This window comes from Typopeltis vanoorti, chromosome 16, assembly GCF_054136105.1.
Source record: "Typopeltis vanoorti isolate ZY-2024b chromosome 16, IOZ_Tvanoo_1.0, whole genome shotgun sequence".
NCBI classification, from domain to species: Eukaryota; Metazoa; Arthropoda; class Arachnida; order Uropygi; family Thelyphonidae; genus Typopeltis; species Typopeltis vanoorti.
The window spans coordinates 43,441,252-43,459,213 of record NC_143564.1 but is presented as its reverse complement, the minus strand read 5'-3'; the positions used below and the strand labels follow the sequence as shown (position 1 = coordinate 43,459,213).

Here is a 17,962-nt window from a genome sequence, read left to right as displayed (position 1 = left end):
TACAAACATGCCTATAGTTTAATACCTCCATTTTACAACCACCCTTATGCAATGGTACTATCTTACCCTCCTTCCACTCTTCAGGAACCTGCTCCATTACAAGACTTTCATTAACCAGTCAAGTTAATGACACAATCAGTTCCATAGTACATTCCCTTAAAACATGTGGTGAAATTCCATCTAGTCCTCATGCCTTATTGACATTTAGTGTACTCAGTATTAGGAATATGTCATTTTCATTCACTTCTAACACTTACCAGTCAGTATTCTTTTACAAATAAAGCCTGTGGTACCAGGATGAAACACTCTAATAAAGTGATCATTAAATAGATCAACTATGTCATCTGCTTTGGTCACTCAATTCCCATCTCCATTCTGCAAGATAATTTGTCCACTGCAATTTTTCCTCCTGCTAATCAAAACTAATGATAGCTTATATTTTTTTGAAAAAATGCACTTGTTTGCAATCACAAAAGCAAAACTGCAATATCATATTCTATTACATCCTCCACGCCTCTTTTTTCAATCAGATACACTAAAAAACCATTCCTATCTTTTCTCTTATGTGCACTCTTTATTTGTCCATAACTAATGTTAAATAACCATCAAGACGAGTACTATAAACAACAAAGGTTATTTATTTATTTGTTTATTATTATATATATATATATTTTTTTTTTTACACCTATATGGGTAAGCACAGTTTTTCTGTTTCACTTTTATTAATTTTATTCATTTTTTAGCAAGTCTAAAAATCATGCTGTAGAAACCAAACATGGAACTTTTACTTTTCAAACCACTTCAGGCCTCTAATAAGAAGGGTGGTGGAATCACACCGGGTGATAAAGTTCATCTCCCACCTAAAGGAAATCACAAACATCCATACCTAATAGTGAGATTCGAACCTGCAGCCTGTTGGGTGGAGGGCAGATACACTCACCACTAGGCTAATGGCAGCAAAGTGATGGAATTAGGACCAAGTTGAGAATATGTCATACTAACCTGACATTTCACTTTCAATAAATTTTCAAGAAAATACTTGATGACAATTACCTATAGCTTGTGGAATTGCGAAAAATTTTATTGTACTCTACACTTACTTACCTTGCATTTGTCCAATAGTCAGCTCCTTATCCAGTCTGTCCACTCCTAAATTATTAAAAAATGTTTTTAGAGCATTAAAATACCACCTTAGGGTTATTATAACAGTAAAGAAGAAAATAATCATTTTTACAGAATGAAGACAGTATTACACCGGGTGATAAAGTTCATCTCCCACCTAAAGGAAATCGCAAACATCCATACCTAATAGTGAGATTCGAACCTGCAGCCTGTTGGGTGCAGGTTCGAATTCAAACTAAATTACATAATGACTTAATGATTCCAATATTTCATCTCTGTCACAGAAATATCAGTGGATACAATATAAGAATTATAACATGTAAAAAAGTACTATACAAAAAGAAGTGAGTGAAAGTGTTTAACTAAAAGTCTATGGGTAGGTTTTAGGTATTTGACATAATCATGCCATTTGTTTTTGTGTGGCTTATTACAATTATTATATCTATGCATGTGCATGTGTGAGAGAGAGAGAAAAAGAAAGGGGAAAAAAAAGAGGAAATAGTGGCATCAATTTAATTTATTCCTAGTACAGTCTTCATTCCATTAAACTAAAAAATGAGCTTCCAGCTGCATTTAAGACTAAATATACAACACCTAATGGAATCTTATTCTTCTTTATCTAGAGGACACTCATACACAAGTAATTACATCAATCATCTTTTGCACCACCACTCTTTCCAAGAGACTATGGTATTATTAAAACATTAACAAATACTATCTATTTGGAAATGCTACCTTCAGCACCGAAATCAAACATATTTGTGAACACTTCCTTAGCTAACGACTTTCCCTCTCAAACAGATCAACAAAACTCTATCCTCTTCACTTCTCTATCCCCCCTTCTCCCCACCAAAAAAGAAAAAAAAAAAAAAAAACTCACAAAAATCCACTAAGTCACCTTCTCTTATAACATTGAAATTTCATTCAAGCCTTACCATAAATTAGCTATCCTTATTTCTTCCTCTCTATCACTTAGCTCATCCTGGCAACTACAGGATCCCTTTCTCCTTGTAAATTGGAATATTTTTGTGCAACTAGAAGAAATGTCAATATCTGACTAGATAAAAATACATTCAACTGCTGTAAAGACATTTAGGGATGGTGGACTGTTCCACTAATTCAAATAATCATACTCTTATTATACAGATGAATATTTAAATCTGTGAGACTGTTTTTGGAATTCTGCCACATTTCTACAACAGTCCCCAAACTTAAAATCTGTTATTATGAGATCATCAACCAAAGAATCAAGACTTTATTGAGATCATAAAGGGCCAATAAGGTTTGTATGATTGCTTCATTTAATACTGTCAAACACTTCAACTGCTTGCCTTTCTTCTGTGTGTCATACTTTTATCTTTATGGTATATGAAAATGCCTCCAGGGGAATAAACGTTTAATACAACTACTATCTTCACTGGGCATCTACAGATGCCGTATGGTCCCTCCAATGCTTGGCACATCATGCCACACCAGGCCTCGCCATGTAGTCCTGTTGTTTGCTTTTCTGGCGGCCTCAACTCTTTGAAGATCAGTCACTCCACACAGGCATCCATCCATCTCATTGATGGTCTACCCCTGCCTCTTTTTCTAGGAAATTTACCTTCTATTACTGTTCTGAGAAGTCCCTCTTTCATCTTTTCTATGTGTCCAAAATATTTTAACTTTCTTCTGTCAATATCCTTAAGAAGCCTTAAAGTTCTGCTGATCTTTTCTAACACCCATTCATTTGTATGCCTTTCGGTATATGATATCCTCAACAGCCTTCTGTAACACCACATCTCAAAAGCAGATATCCGTTTCTTATCTGACTTTTTTAGGTTCCAAGTCTCACATCCATAAGTCGCTGTTGGAAAAACAACTGCATCCAAAATCCTCAACTTTGTTTCCATGGAGATAGATCCATCCTTCCAGATTTTAGACAGGTCTCTGACTGTTGTTTCAGCCATTCCTAACCTTTTTCTGACATCTTCTGAACAGCAATTCTTCACATTAATAATGGATCCTAGGTACTCAAACTTGCTGACTTCCTCAATTCTTTCTCCATTAAGGTACACTTGTTTCTCAAGAGCTTCTCTGTTTGTATTTCCTTTGAAAACCATAATATTTGTCTTGCTAGGATTAAGTTGAAGTCCTCTGTTATTACTGATCTTGTTAACTTTGTCAAGAATTAGTCCTAGTTCTTCCATGTCATTACAAAGGAGTACTGTATCATCAGCATACCTCAGATTACTGATCAAATCTACCTCCTATCCTAATTCCTGTCCTGAGCTCATCCAATGCCTCCCACATGATATCCTCCGCATATATACTAAACAAGTGAGGGGAAAGTAAACATCCTTGCTTAACTCCTTTTCCAACTTGAAGCCAGTAAGTCAATCCAACATCTGTTCTTACCATGGCTTGTAGCTCCTTATACAAGTTGGCTATCAACCTGACAGTGTGTTGAGGAAAACCCATTCTTTTCATTACTTCCCACAGTATCACATGCTCAATACAGTCAAAAGCTTTAGGGCAGTCTAAGAAACACATTACCAGAGGGAGTCTGAATTCTTTATATTTTTCTATGATCTGTCTAAGCCAAAGGATCTGATCTCTGGTGCCCTTACCTTTCCTAAAACCAGCTTGTTTCTCGGGCATCTCTGCCTCAACTTTGGCCCCAATCCTATTTAGCATGATCATCAATAAAATTTTGCTTGCATGAGATATCAAACTAATAGTTCTATAATTCTTGCATGCTTTCATATCACCTTTCTTATGTAGTGGTATAAAAACTGACTTCTTCCAGTCTCTAGGCCATGATCCTGTCTCCCATATCCTTGTAATCAATCTATGAAACACTCTTATCCCTCCGTCCCCTGTGGCCTTAATTAACTCTGCTGGGATTTCTTCTGCGCCTGGGGTCTTATTGCTGTTGAGCTGCTTAACTGCTCTTTCGACTTCATGCCTAAGTGGAGGAGGTTCCAAATCAAAATCAAAATTTTCCTGGTGGGAGGGCGCCACATTTTCTTTATTTAGAAAATGTGGAGAAAATTTAGGAACTGTACTCTGCTGTACAGTTCCTCACAGTATTCTTTCCATCTGTTTTTGATTTCCAACTCTTCTGTTAGTAATGATCCATTCCTGTCTTTGATGACATTCAATTTAGACTTAAATGTGTGCTTTAAGTCACGAACTAAATGAAACATCCTTTTATAATTGTGCCTTCTCATCTGGAACTCTATTTCTTCACATTTGTTAGTATAGAACTTTTCCTTGTCCTGCTTGATGGCTCTTCTGACTTCTCTGTGTAATCCCTTGTATTATTCAGTCCCTGTGTCTCTTTGTTTTTCCAATTGCCTTCTTTTGATTAGTTCCCATGTTGAATCTCCTTCCCAAAGCATTTCTGGTGAGTTCTCCTCATTGGTCTCCAAAAAAATCATCCAACTGAATTGATGTTTCTTCTGTGAATCCACTAGGAATTATTCTAACACCCAGTCTAGTGGGATGGGCTTGACCTGGAAGTTTTCTGAGTCTTAAAAGTTTAATAATTAAATAAAATTTATTTATTTATTATTATTAAGAGAGATCTCCAGGGAGTCAGGGAACTCATCGAGGAAGGCCACATACTACATGCACCAGTTGTTATTCTTAAATTCATTCACACTGCTTACACTCACAACATCCAATGGCAATCCATTCCAATCATGCACCACCCTATGAGAGAAAAATCTAGCCTTAACCCCCTTAGCGACATTCATTCTCAGCTTCCAAGGATGTTCCTCACCCTCCATAAACTGAAAAATTCCATCAAATGAAATCCTGTATGACCCTTTCAGAAGTTTGAAGTCTCAATCATAGCAACCCTCTTTTTCCTGTTTGCTAGTGTCTGCAGTTCTACAAATTCTCAATCCAAATCAGTATTCCATAATCCTGATATCATTTTAACACACTCCTTTGCACTCTCTTCACTATATCAGAATCATAACGGAAACCAGGTGACTAGACCTGCGCACAATAGTCCAAGTGAGGTCTTATCAAGGCCTTGTAAAGAGGCAAAATGACATCCTTATTTTTACATGTGAATGTCCATTTCAGCATTGCAATTATTGTTTGTGTTTTAAACTGACATTGAATTGATATCCATTTTCCCATGCCCACAATTCTAGCCTATTCAAATGATTCTGCAAGTACTGCATATCAACAGCATTACTGATTACCCCTACCTGTCTTTGCATCATCAGCAAATAACTGTATGTCACTTGTCAAATCCTTCCCAATATCATTAACGTACAGATTGAATAACAGTGGACCAAGCACTGATCCTTGTGGTACACCACTGGTTACCATAAATCTTGCAGACTCAATATCCCCAATAGATCGATTTTTGATATCTGTCAGTCAGCCATCCTCTTATCCACACTAATATTATTATAAATTTAGTTTAATCCTTTATCCAAGTGTAAGCAAACAAAGTTTGTGCCTGAAGTATCTTCAGGACTGAGGCAACTCGTGGTAAAGGTGGACCAAGCTCTCATCACTCTTTGTCTTTGTATCTCCCCTAATGCCAAGCACATCTCCTTGCAGACATATATAATGCTATGCATTGAGGGAAGGGCCACTACCCAGACCAGTTTCAACCTTTATTGAGATCTCATCAGTGGGAGTCAGACCAAGAGGTGGTGATACTAAGGTGGAAGCAGGTAAATATGACTTCTCCATTGCTTCCACCTCTGGGTCTGGTTCCCACTAATGAGACCTTATTAAAGGTTGAAACCAGTCTGGGTAGTGGCCCTTCCCTTAATGCAGGGCATTATACATGTCTGCAAGGAGATGTGCTTTGCATTAGGGGAGATACTAAGACAAGGAGTGATGAGAGCTTGGTTCACCTTTACCATAAGTTGCCTCAGTCCTGAAGATACTTCAGGTGCAAAATTTGTTTGCTTACACTTGGATAAAGGATTAAACTAAATTTATTATAGTCTAACCAAGTGGGAAAAAACTTTCAACACACTAATATTCTATAAACCAAACCCATATTCTCCAATTTATGCAACAGTCCACCATGTTGTATTCTGTCAAAAGCCAGAGAAAAATCCAAAAGCATCATTATGGAAAATTATGGAGACAACTACCGTGTTAGAGCAAAACTTTAGTTTAATTATAAACCAAAATGAACACTCGACATTTCGACCTTCATATCAAGGTCATCATAGGGAGCATACACATATATGCAGAGAAACAAGCTGCACTACAATCTACATGATTTGCTAAAGTTACTGACCAACTGTTACAACAATTATTGGCCTGACCTCTGGTTAAAAAAAAAACTTTACTGTATCAAAGATAGAGTCCTATTATTATCTATTAGGTTACAAAATTAAATTGGGCTGGAGAGCAACATGTTTATATATATATATGTTAAAGATACCAAGCTATTTTACTTTCTACTTACACATATATATAAAAATAAATAAAAAAAAACTGTGATTATACATATAAATTTCACCCAATTTGTATGGAATAGTTTCCAATAAAAGCTGAAAATTGCTTCAAGTCCTAAAGTATGCTAGATACTAAGCAGGCTGAATATGTGCCATCCAAATTCTTGGAATTTTTATGCCACCATTATTGTTATGTATATATAACAATAACAATTGTTACTGTTATATAGTATTGGAGTTTATTGCATCTACTGCACCTGTAACTTACCTTATATTGGTGAAACTGGACATACAATCCCAATACATAAAAAAGAACACAAAAGACACATTAAATATAACAATTTTGGTGAAGCAAGACTCTCAGATCATGCTCTCAACACCCTACACCAAATTGATTGGAAAAATACCTGCTCTTTACATCATACAAAAACCTGGTATGAAAGAAAATTTAAAGAGGCCTGTGAAATTCTGATTAACCACCCTAATCTCAACAATAATGGTGGCATAAAAATTCCATGAATTTGGATGGCACATATTCAGCCTACTTAGTATCTAGCATACTTTAGGAGTTGAAGCAATTTTCAGCTTTTATTGGAAACCATTCCATACTAATTGGGTAAAATTTATATGTATAATCACAATTTTTTTTATTTATTATTTTTATTTATATATATATATAAACATGTTGCTCTCCAGCCCAATTTAAATTTGTAACAATAGATAATAATCGGACTCTAGCTTTGATGTAGTAAAGGGTTTTTTTTCCACCAGAGGTCAGGCCAATAATTGTTGTAACGGTTGGTCAGTAACTTTAGCAAACCATGTAGAATGTAGTGCAGCTTGTTTCTCTGTATATATGTGTATGCTCCAGGTGATGACCTTGATATGAAGGTCAAAACGTCGAGTGTTCATTTTAGTTTATATTAAACTAAAGTTTTGCTCTAACACGGTAGTTGTCTTCATAATTTTCCATAATGTATTCTGATCACCATGTAAGCATGAAACAAAAGTATCATGGTGTATCCGTTCCCCTTGTCTAGTCCAATGGCAACATTATAGAATGTGAGCAAGTTGTTAAAACATGACCTTCCCTTAGTTAAACCAATGTTGCTCATTGCAAAGTAAAAGATTCAATGTCCACCCATTTCTGAATGTGAGCCCTAACCAATTTTTTCAAAATGTTCACTATCACTCCTGAGATACTAATTGGTCGATATTTGGATGCATTGGCCTTTGTACCATCCTTGTGCGATGGAATTACCATACATTCTTTCCATTCCTGCAAAATCTTCCCTGTTCTGAGACTCATATTAAACAGCCTGGTCAAAGGAAAAACCAGTTCAGCCTCTTTTAGCACATGTGCTGATATCCCATCAGTCCCTATTGCTAAATTCTTATTCAGTTTGTGCAACAACTCTAATAGCTCGTCCTCATACACCTGCGTTTCTTCATCCAGTGAAGAGGTAGCAGTGAGCTCAATGTTGTGTACACCAGGTTGACAGTTTTTAACAAAATGAGCGCTCATTAGCTGAACAACCTCTTCTGCATCTGTAACCCTCACGCCATCTGCATTTAGAAGAGTTATTCTTTCATATTCATCCTTTCTTTTACTTGCAGCATATCGATAAAATTCATGTGGGTTGTCTTTAGCACAAAGAGCCAGTTTCTTTTCATACTCAGACTTTGCTTTCCACACAACAGTTGCAACTATTCTAGCCTGTCGCTTATAATTTTCATAACAGACATCAATCCTTATGCACATATTCCTTCCACATCATCCTTTTCTTACGAATCTCGTGCTTAATAAGATGACACATCCATTTGACTCTTGCCCTATTTATTCTTCAAACTCTCAGGACACATTCTGATATCGCATCATTTAAATATTGTTTAAATGCTTCCCATGCACAGTCAATATTCTTCCTAACCAGCATCCAATCCCATTCCACTGAACTCGGTATACTCCTCAGTTGGTCATAATTTCCTTCTTTGTAGTTCAGCATGTAACCTTTTCTGAATGGAACATTCATAAACTTAGTCACTTCAAGTGAGTACTGCATGATCACTGTCACCAACCAGAGGCAGAATAGTTGCATCTTTAACTGAAACGCCTTCTGACACTATAATCAAATCTAACACTCTTTGATCTCGAGTTCCTTCTGTCACATGCTGCTTGAGGAAGTTGTTCCACAACAGCTCAATTATACCAAGATGTCTGTTTCTTCATGAAACCAAAACACAAATACATGCCATTTTTTTTTTTTCAAATTAACCATCACACAGAGCCTGTACAGTTTGGCTTCAACGATGTCCTTGATTGAAAGACCTGAGTATGAATCCTGTCTAGGACGTGAAGAACCTTTACAGGGCTTTACAAATGAAGATAAAACAGTATTTTCACCCAGATACTCAGGCTTTTCATCTCACAAAACTGACAAACTGGCCCAAAGAACAAATATAATTGGTAGCCATTATTCACAACATGTAGATAGGATAAACAGCCCTACCAGAATTAATTAGGTTTCAAAGAAGCCAAGTTACTTGAGCAGCATGACAAGCCACTGTGCCTGACATGCAAGGGAAGATTGGAGACAAGCATCGCAAATTTTTGAAAGATATTTTTAAAAAAAAAAGTATGGTGATCATTAGGATATGTTTTTGGAAACTATCAGCAGTTCCCTAAAGTGAAACAGTTTGAGAATCTGCTTACTTGTTTGACACAGAACATAAGGAAGGAATGTTTCTTCATGAAACATTCCTTCATGAAGCAACATATAGTTAACAGAAGTTAAGGACAAACATGTGACAGGTATGGTCCTGAAAATCTGTAGATAGCTAAAAAAGCATTTACTATATGTTGCAAGGTGACAGATAACACAGTTAAGTGAACCTCAGGGAATATCCGTTATCCATGCCACATGGCATGTACAAATCATGTAGCAACAATCAAGCAGACAAACTGATTATTTTAGGGAAATGGGTTTCATTTATGCATGGCAAGAACACCAATCTTTTCTTCGCAGCATGCATGCAAGATGTCCATCACTCATTTCTACCATTCCTCCATCCTCAGCGGTGAGGATGAAGGAATGGTCATGTCTGTGCAATGGAATGCAAGATGTAAAAAAAAAAAAAAAAAAAAAAAACGCGATTCATAGGGCAACCAAGGAGAAGTAGCAAGCGTCAAAATCTTCCATTTGACTTTGCCAAGTTCCCAGTAAAATTGGCATATTGCAATAAATCTATGAGTAATGCAACAGTTGAGAGCTAAAAAATATCATCAGAACTACAGCACATCTGATAATATTTGCATAGAAAGAGACAGATTTATATGAAATGACGGTATAGCCAAAGAATGTATAAACAAGAAACCCAATTAAAAACAAAGCAAGGAAACAGACACAACACAGTTGTTGTTATTCTACTTGTTATGAATTGCAACTTCATCCTCACAAGCAATGTCTTCAACAATACTGAACATTCTTCAACCAGTGTTTCTTCAATCTTCAACTCAGAGGAACATCAGAGCAGATATAACTAGAATCAAAATAGCTGGACATCAACCATTAGAGTAGGAGTTAAAAATGATTTGCATTTTTCCTGTAAAAACTTGATGATAACTTTGATTAAACAGTCATGATCAAATTTCTGATATGTAACCTTGGAAAGGGAGGGGGCATGATATGATAGTATACATGAAAAATTTACATCATTAATAACTTATTATCAATAATTTTCCTCCATATTAGTCTGTTATATGTCAGGAATCCAATATTGATAAATGTTATATTTTGGTCTTCTAAGGCACTTCTTACCGTATCAATTCACCTAAATCTTGGTCATCTTCTAGGCTTTTTTTCCTATCCCATTCTGTTTAAGTGATGACACTATCAGAGATTAACTCTGCTCACACACTCCTGAATGCTAACAATATCAAGTTACTTCTTAATATCCTAATTTTTTACTATGATTCTGCCATCATTCATACCATCTGTTTGCTCTCCGATTTCTCAAAATTTTCATATCTGTGGTCTCTAGTCTTTGAACAAGTGACTTTTATTATTATTATTATTTTTTTTTTATAACCCAGCTCTCGGATCCATAAGTTAAAATTCATTTGAATGTTGTCTTGTATATGGCTAGATTAGTGTTTTGACTAATTTTCCTCTTATTACTTATAAATTTCTTCAGTTAAATACACAATACCAGTTAATGTTACAAGAAACTGAAGCGGCAAGAGATCTTGGCATATTAGTGGATAAGAATTTAAAGCTCAAAGGTCACATAGCAAAAGTTGCAAATGCGACTTGGAGGATAATTGCGATGTTGAAGCAAACCTTGATGTAAGGATAAGGAAGTCATTTTGCTTCTTTATAAGACTTTGATAAGACCACACCTGGTTTATTGTGCACAGATTTGGTCACCCGGGTTCCAAGGGGATAAAGAAGCTGTAGTAAGGATGCAAAGAAGAGTTACAAAGATTATACCTGGATTATGGATTTAGATTATGAAGACAGATTGCGAGTATGTGGATTGCAGACTCTGGTTAACAGGAGAAAGAGAGGGGGGTGATATGATAGAGGTCTATAAACTTTTGAATGGGTGTTATAGGATATCAAATGATGAAATTTTTCATTATATGGAAGGTGGGAAGAGAACATGGGGGCATCCATGGAAGTTAAATTTATTTGCAGTCAAGAAAGGGGTAAGAGCTAGGTTTTTCTCACAGAGAGCAGTGAGTTAGTGGAATAATTTTCCCTTAGGTGTAATGAGTGCATCTAGTGTAAATGAATTTATGGGAAAGTATGACAGCTGGTTTGGGTGATTTATAGCTGCCCTCAACGAGTCCTTGACTCCATGGAGGTCTCAGATAATAATAATAATACTAACAATTAAATATTGAAAGAGACTGTTGTCTCTTTCAATAATTAATTGTTCATTGTTACTAAAAATTGTGTCTACATAGCTAAAATGTTTTACTTGTAAATTTTCATAGATTTTATAGATTTTCATAGTCTTGGTCTTTTTAGGGTCAAAGCTGTATAACTGAGAGGAGACCTCCACATAGCCTTTAAAGGAATGCGGAGAACCGACCAGGGCTTCTGACCTAATGTCCAATCCTCACCTTCTCGTGGTGCACCCTGTTGGGTATCTACTTTGATACTGAACGAACGAGGATGGGCTGGCAATTTGGGATTTAGCCGACCAAATTGTATTCTTATTGGTTAAACCAAAATAAAAAATGATGGTACAACATGACAAAATTTCATGCCGGCTGGGGCGTCGCCCGGTTAAACAAGGCCCCCGTTGTTTTCGCCAGGGAACCAGGGCGAACAGCGAAAAGTCAGCTACTGGAACAAATCTGAAAACAAACCCCAACTCAACATCACCAGAGTTAAAGATCGGTACTATCAATGTAAGAAGCCTGAATGGCAAAGAAATGGAGCTAGCTGAGGAATTAGATAAGTACCAGATCGACATAATAGGGGTGACTGAAACAAACAAGACCAAAACGGGTGAGATCTTTCTGAGCAATAAATACAAAATGTTATATTCAGGCAATAACAATCAAGGAAAAGAAGGAGTAGCCATAGTATTCAACACAAAATACGAGGCTAATCTTCTTGAATGGCAGTCAGTCTCAAGTAGAGTAATGTGGGCAAATATGAGAATGGGGAACTGGACAATGAGACTTATTTGTGCCTATGGTCCCACAGAAGGTTCCACTAAGGTAGAAGTGGAGGAATTTTTTGAGGCTTTAGAAAAAGCAACTGACACAATGAAAAATGAAAAGTTGGTCCTTGTTGGGGATCTAAATAGTAGAGTAGGAAATGATTGTGAGACATACAAAAATATTTTGGGAAAATTTGGAGAAAAGAGCAAAGCTAATAATAATGGCAAATATCTGTTGGATTTCTGCTCAGGACATGGACTGGTTATTACTAACACCATGTTCCAACATAAAAATGTGCACAAATTCACATGGAGAGAAGAGGCTAGGAATAAGAAAAGTCTCATTGACTATGTTATTGTTGATAGTGATGTTTTCTCCCTGGTGCAGGACACCAGAGTGTACAGAGGATTTGAAATTGGAAGTGATCACTATTTAGTCTTGAGCAGGATAAAATTGAATTTCATATTGAAAAGAATAACATGTAAGAAAGTTTTAAAGCGAATAAAAGTTGAGCAGCTCTCAGATGTAAACTGTAGACTAAAATACAGAAATATTATTGAAAAGAAAATGAAAGAGTTTGAGAACAGGAATCAAACCTTGGAGATTCAGTGGCAAACTCTGAAGGAAACATTGATTGATTCTGCCAGAGAGGCATGTGGTGAGGTTGTGTGCAAAGATAAAAAAATCAGAACTCCCTGGTGGACACAGGAAGTTAAAGAGGCAGTGAAGGAAAAGAAGAAAGCATATCAAAAGTTCCTGGCAAATAAGTCAGCTTTTACTCTTACAGAATACAGAGACAAATGTAAGAAAGCTAAACAGTGTGTAAAACTAGCTAAACAAAAGTCATGGGAGGACTTTGGCAAGAATATAGAAAATAAATATCAAGAAGGTGGCAAAATATTCTGGAGGTTGTTGAAGAAGCTTAGGAATGGAGGAAAGAGTGCTGTAAAAGGAATTAGAGATGATAAAGGTGAAATGAAAACAGGAGAAAAAGATATCCTTGAAGTATGGAGTAATTACTTTGAAAAACTGCTAAATGAAACAAGCAGTGATGACAGCACAGTGATAAAAAACACTGACCAGGCATGCAGTCAGGAATACATATCCATACCTGAAGTAGAAAAAGCCATCAAAGGCTTGAAATGTGGAAAGGCAGCAGGAGTAGATGATATTCGACCAGAAATGCTGAAGTATGGTGGTATAAGAGTCTTACAGTGGCTGCACTGCATAGTTCAGAAAGCCTGGACAGAGGGACGAATTCCCGATGATTGGAGTAGAGCTCTCATAGTACCCATATATAAAAAGGGAAATAAAACTGAATGTGAGAATTACAGAGGTATTTCCCTACTGAGTGTTCCTGGCAAGATCTATGCAAGTATACTTGAGAAAAGGTTGAGAAGAATTGTGGAAGAAAAGCTTGGTGAAGAACAAGCTGGATTCAGGCCAAATAGAGGCTGTCAGGATCAGATCTTCACTTTACGACAAATAGTCGAGAAAGCATGGGAATATAACAAAGATCTGTATTTAAGTTTTGTCGATTTGGAAAAAGCATATGACAAGGTGCCAAGAGAGAAGCTATTCAATACGCTGCAGTTATATGGTGTCAATGGGGCATTATATCAAGCAATACTTAGTCTTTATTTGAGTTGTGAGTCAGCAGTTAGAATTGAAGGAAGTACAGGAAGATGGTTTAATGTTAAATCTGGTGTGAGACAAGGATGTACATTATCCCCTCTGTTATTCATTATCTATATGGATCACATTATGAAGGAAAGTGGTATTAAACATGATATCAAAATTGGAGATGTTAATGTCAGCTCTTTGCTTTATGCGGATGATGTTATACTTCTAAATAAATCCGCTACAAGTCTGCAAGATTCTCTGACTAAATTGAATAGCTGTTGTAATAGATATGGTATGAAGGTCAGCAATAAAAAGACAAAGACAATGAAAATAGGCAGAATCATTGAAAATGTCAACTGTGTTGTGAATGGAGAACCTGTGGAACAAGTAAAACATTTCAGCTACTTAGGCACAATTTTTACTGAAGATGGTAAACTAAATATAGAAATAGACAACAGAATCAGCAAAGCTGGTATCGTGGGAAGTCAATTGAATAAATTCATATGGAATAAGAAAGAAATTAGTCGGAGCACTAAATTAGCTGTATACAAGACTGTGTTCAAACCAATTTTAACTTATGGATCTGAGAGCTGGGTCAGAAGTAAAACACTTGACCAAAGACTAGAGACCGCAGATATGAGAGTCCTGAGAAAGATTATAGGCGTGAACAGATGGCATCAATGGCAGTATCATATTAAAAACGAGGATATTAGGAAAGAACTTGACATTGTCAGCATCCAGGAATGCGTTAGCAGAGCTAATCTCAGATGGTATGGTCACTTAAATAGAATGGGAGAGGAAAGATTAGCAAAACAAGTGTTCTCTTCCAGGTTGGCAGGAAAACGACCCAGAGGAAGACCAAGATATAGGTGGATTGATACGGTACAAAGTGCCTTAGACGATAGAAATATAAGATCTGATAATGTTGGAGTCTTGACAAGTAACAGACTGATTTGGAGGAAAATTGTAGATAGGAAGTTAGTAATGATGTAATTTTTTCATGTAGTACTGTCATATCCTGTACACCCCTTGAGGGTACATGGCAGGAATTTGATGATGATGATGATGGTCTTTTTACTGCTGATTTTCATGTCAAATTTATTGCAGTATTACTTAATTTAGTTAGGAAATTCTGTAGATTTGTACTGGATTTATTTAACAGTATGATATCATCTGTATAAAATAAAAAGTTGAGATTAACATCTCCAATTTTATGTCAGCTTTAATGCCTATTTCCTTTGTAATGTGATCGCCATAAAAATAAATAAAAATCAAAAAAAAAATTAAATTAATAAAAAATAGAAGAAAATTCTTAGCACATCCACAATACAAATGCACTATATGCTTACAAAAACCTTTTATATGGGAGCCATATAAAAAATATTATGAATAGAAGTGGAGAAGATAATGAGCATCTATGCCTTACACCTGATTTATCATCAAACCATCTTCCTGTACTTCTTTCAATTCTAAATGCTAGCTTATAACTAAAATATAGATTACATTCTGGTCCATATGATATCCCATTTATACCATATAATTGTAGCATTTTGAACAGCTTTCTCTTGGCACGCTGTCATATACTTTTTTCACATCAGCAAAACTTAGATACAGATCCTTGTGATATTCTCATGATTTCTAAAGCATTTGTCTTAAAAGTGAAAATTTGATACTGAAAACCTCTGATTGTACTGAACCCAGCTTGTTCTTCTCAAAGTTTCCCTTCCACAATTTTTATTAGAATTTTCCTCAAGTATGCTTGCAAGAATACTAGGTAAGGAAATTTTGTAACTCTCACATTGTTTTATTTCCCTTGTTACAAAGAACTCTACTCTAATCATCTGGTATTGAACCCTCTGACCAGGCTTCTGAAGATTATGTAGTACAGCCACTGTAAAACATTTATACTTCCATATTTATGTATTTCCAGCCAAATATTATCTACTCCTGTTCCCTTACCACATTTCAGGTTTTTGATGGCTTTTTCTGTCTCAAGTATTGATATGTATCACTTCATTCTATCACTTCTTATTTCATTTAGTAATACAGTCATCCCTCGACTTACGTCCATTCGAAGATACGTCCGTGATTCCAGAAACAAGGGAATAAATAACATTTTTGGCTACACTTTTGAACAAGACCCAAGCGAGCGTAAGATAAACCTTGCACAGTGGCAACAGCGCTTTCAGCGGCAACCTCCTTCGGCAGTCAACACGTGTCTGCAACAGTTCCTCTGTTGATTTTGTGTTTGAGAAATGGGTAATTTGTGTATTTATTGTTAAATATTTCGGGATGTTTTCTGCAACATGGTCCCTACGTGCCCAATCAAAAAACCTAGTGAAGAATCACAGAAAAAGAGGCAAGCAATTGATCTTGAAACGAAGTTGCAAGTTATAAAGCAACATGAAAATGGTAAGCCTGTCAGTGTGATCGCACATGACTTCAGATGGTCTCATTCTACAGTGACAACCATTTTGAAAAATAAGGATAAAATCATAGAGGCTGTGAAAGGATCTGCTTCCATTAAATCTACGATAGATAGAAATCATTGAAGCAACGACAAAGTCCTATCGGTGATATGGAAAAGCTACTTGCATCATGGATAGAGGACCTGAACCAGAAGCGCATACCCCTTTAGCACTGTGACCATAACCATTAAGGCACTAAGTCTCTTCAACATGTTGAAGGAGAAAGCGGAACCCAATCATGACTACGAATTCAACGCTTCTTCTGGTTGGTTCATGAGATTCAAGCAGTGTTTTGCGCTGTATAATGTGAAAATGTATGGGAATCTGTAAGTGCTAAGAAGGCTGCCAAGAAGTTTGTGGAAAAATTGGATAAAATTATTACGAAGGAAAATTATTTGCCACAGCAAATATTTAATATTGATGAGATGTCCTTGTTTTGGAAAAAAATGCCTGAGCAGACATTCATCCACAAAAAGCTAAAATCTATATCTAGTTTCAAAGCTCTTAATGCCCGTATTATGATTCTGTTACATTAATGTGGCTGGATATAAACTGAAACCATTTGTGATATGGCACAGTGAGAATCCACAAATCTTCAAAAACATTCGGAGAGCAGTAAGAAGTCATGGATGATGACTCAAAAATTTTTTGAGGATGCCTTAATCAAAAGGCATTTTTTGAGGATGCTTTATGCGATTGAAATAAAAGCTATTGTGTGAAAGAAAATGTAGAATTTAAAATTTTATTAATGCTAGATAATGCTCCTTATAGCGGTGACCTTCACCAAGTTCAAGGTCATGTTTCTCCCTCCAAACACTACCTCATTGATCCAACTGATGGATCAGGGAGTTGTTGCAGTGCTTAAGGCTTATTATCTACGGAGAACTTTTTCACAAGCCATTTCTGCTACTGAAGGAAATGACCAGACTCTCATGCAATTCTGGGAAACATTCAATATTGATCATGCTATTAAAAATATTGCTATGGCTTGGGACTAAGTGACCTCTTAATGTATGAGTGGCATACCAAAAAAGACATTAAAAAGGTTTGTGCATGATTTTGGAAGTTTGTAATAGTGGGCCTAGCAAACAATCTGAATCTCGAAGTGAATGATGACGACATAATTCAACTCATAGAAAGTTCCCCTGAAGAGTTGACCAACAAAGAGTTGGTCGAACTGGAGGAACTGTTGCAGAAGAGTAAAAACAAGAAAAGGAAGAGGGAATAAAGAAACAGGAAGAGGTAGTTAAACAATTTACAGTGAAGGTTCTTTGCAGTTAGCGATGTTCTCAAAATGGCTGAAGACATGGACCCCAATGATGAATGCTATTTAATAATAGAAATGAAAGTACATAATGCGTTTGCTTGCTATGAACAAATTTATGATAAAAAGAAGAGCAATAAGCAAAGAACATTGGACATTTTCATCAAAAAAACGGTCACACCAGAAGAGCCACAGCCTGATCGTTCACACACTAGGAAGATAATGAAGATGTGATTGTGGAGGAAGATTTGGGTAATTATTCTCCTGTTTTATAGTGGCAGTAACACACACACACACAGTTTTATAATAAGGTTTAAAAATTAAAATGACAGTATACTTATTACAGTTAAGTCCCTAACCCCTATAACCTCTGTTGATTTAATGTAGT

At 36.2% G+C, this 17,962-nt stretch overlaps 1 protein-coding gene across 3 annotated transcripts in view; it reads right to left on the bottom strand.

Moving 5' to 3' along the window:
* The window catches only part of LOC150097976 (protein phosphatase methylesterase 1), a 371,474-nt gene that overhangs the window by 120,015 nt on the left and 233,497 nt on the right, over nt 1–17,962 (bottom strand). For all 3 annotated transcript variants that reach the window (XR_016549609.1, XM_090406577.1, XM_090406576.1), the window contains exon 13: nt 1,105–1,149. Coding sequence is in view for 2 of the 3 variants with exons in the window: in XM_090406577.1 (XP_090262703.1) it covers nt 1,105–1,149 (45 nt within the window). In the remaining variant the exon portion in view is untranslated. The remainder of the gene's footprint in view (nt 1–1,104; nt 1,150–17,962) is intronic.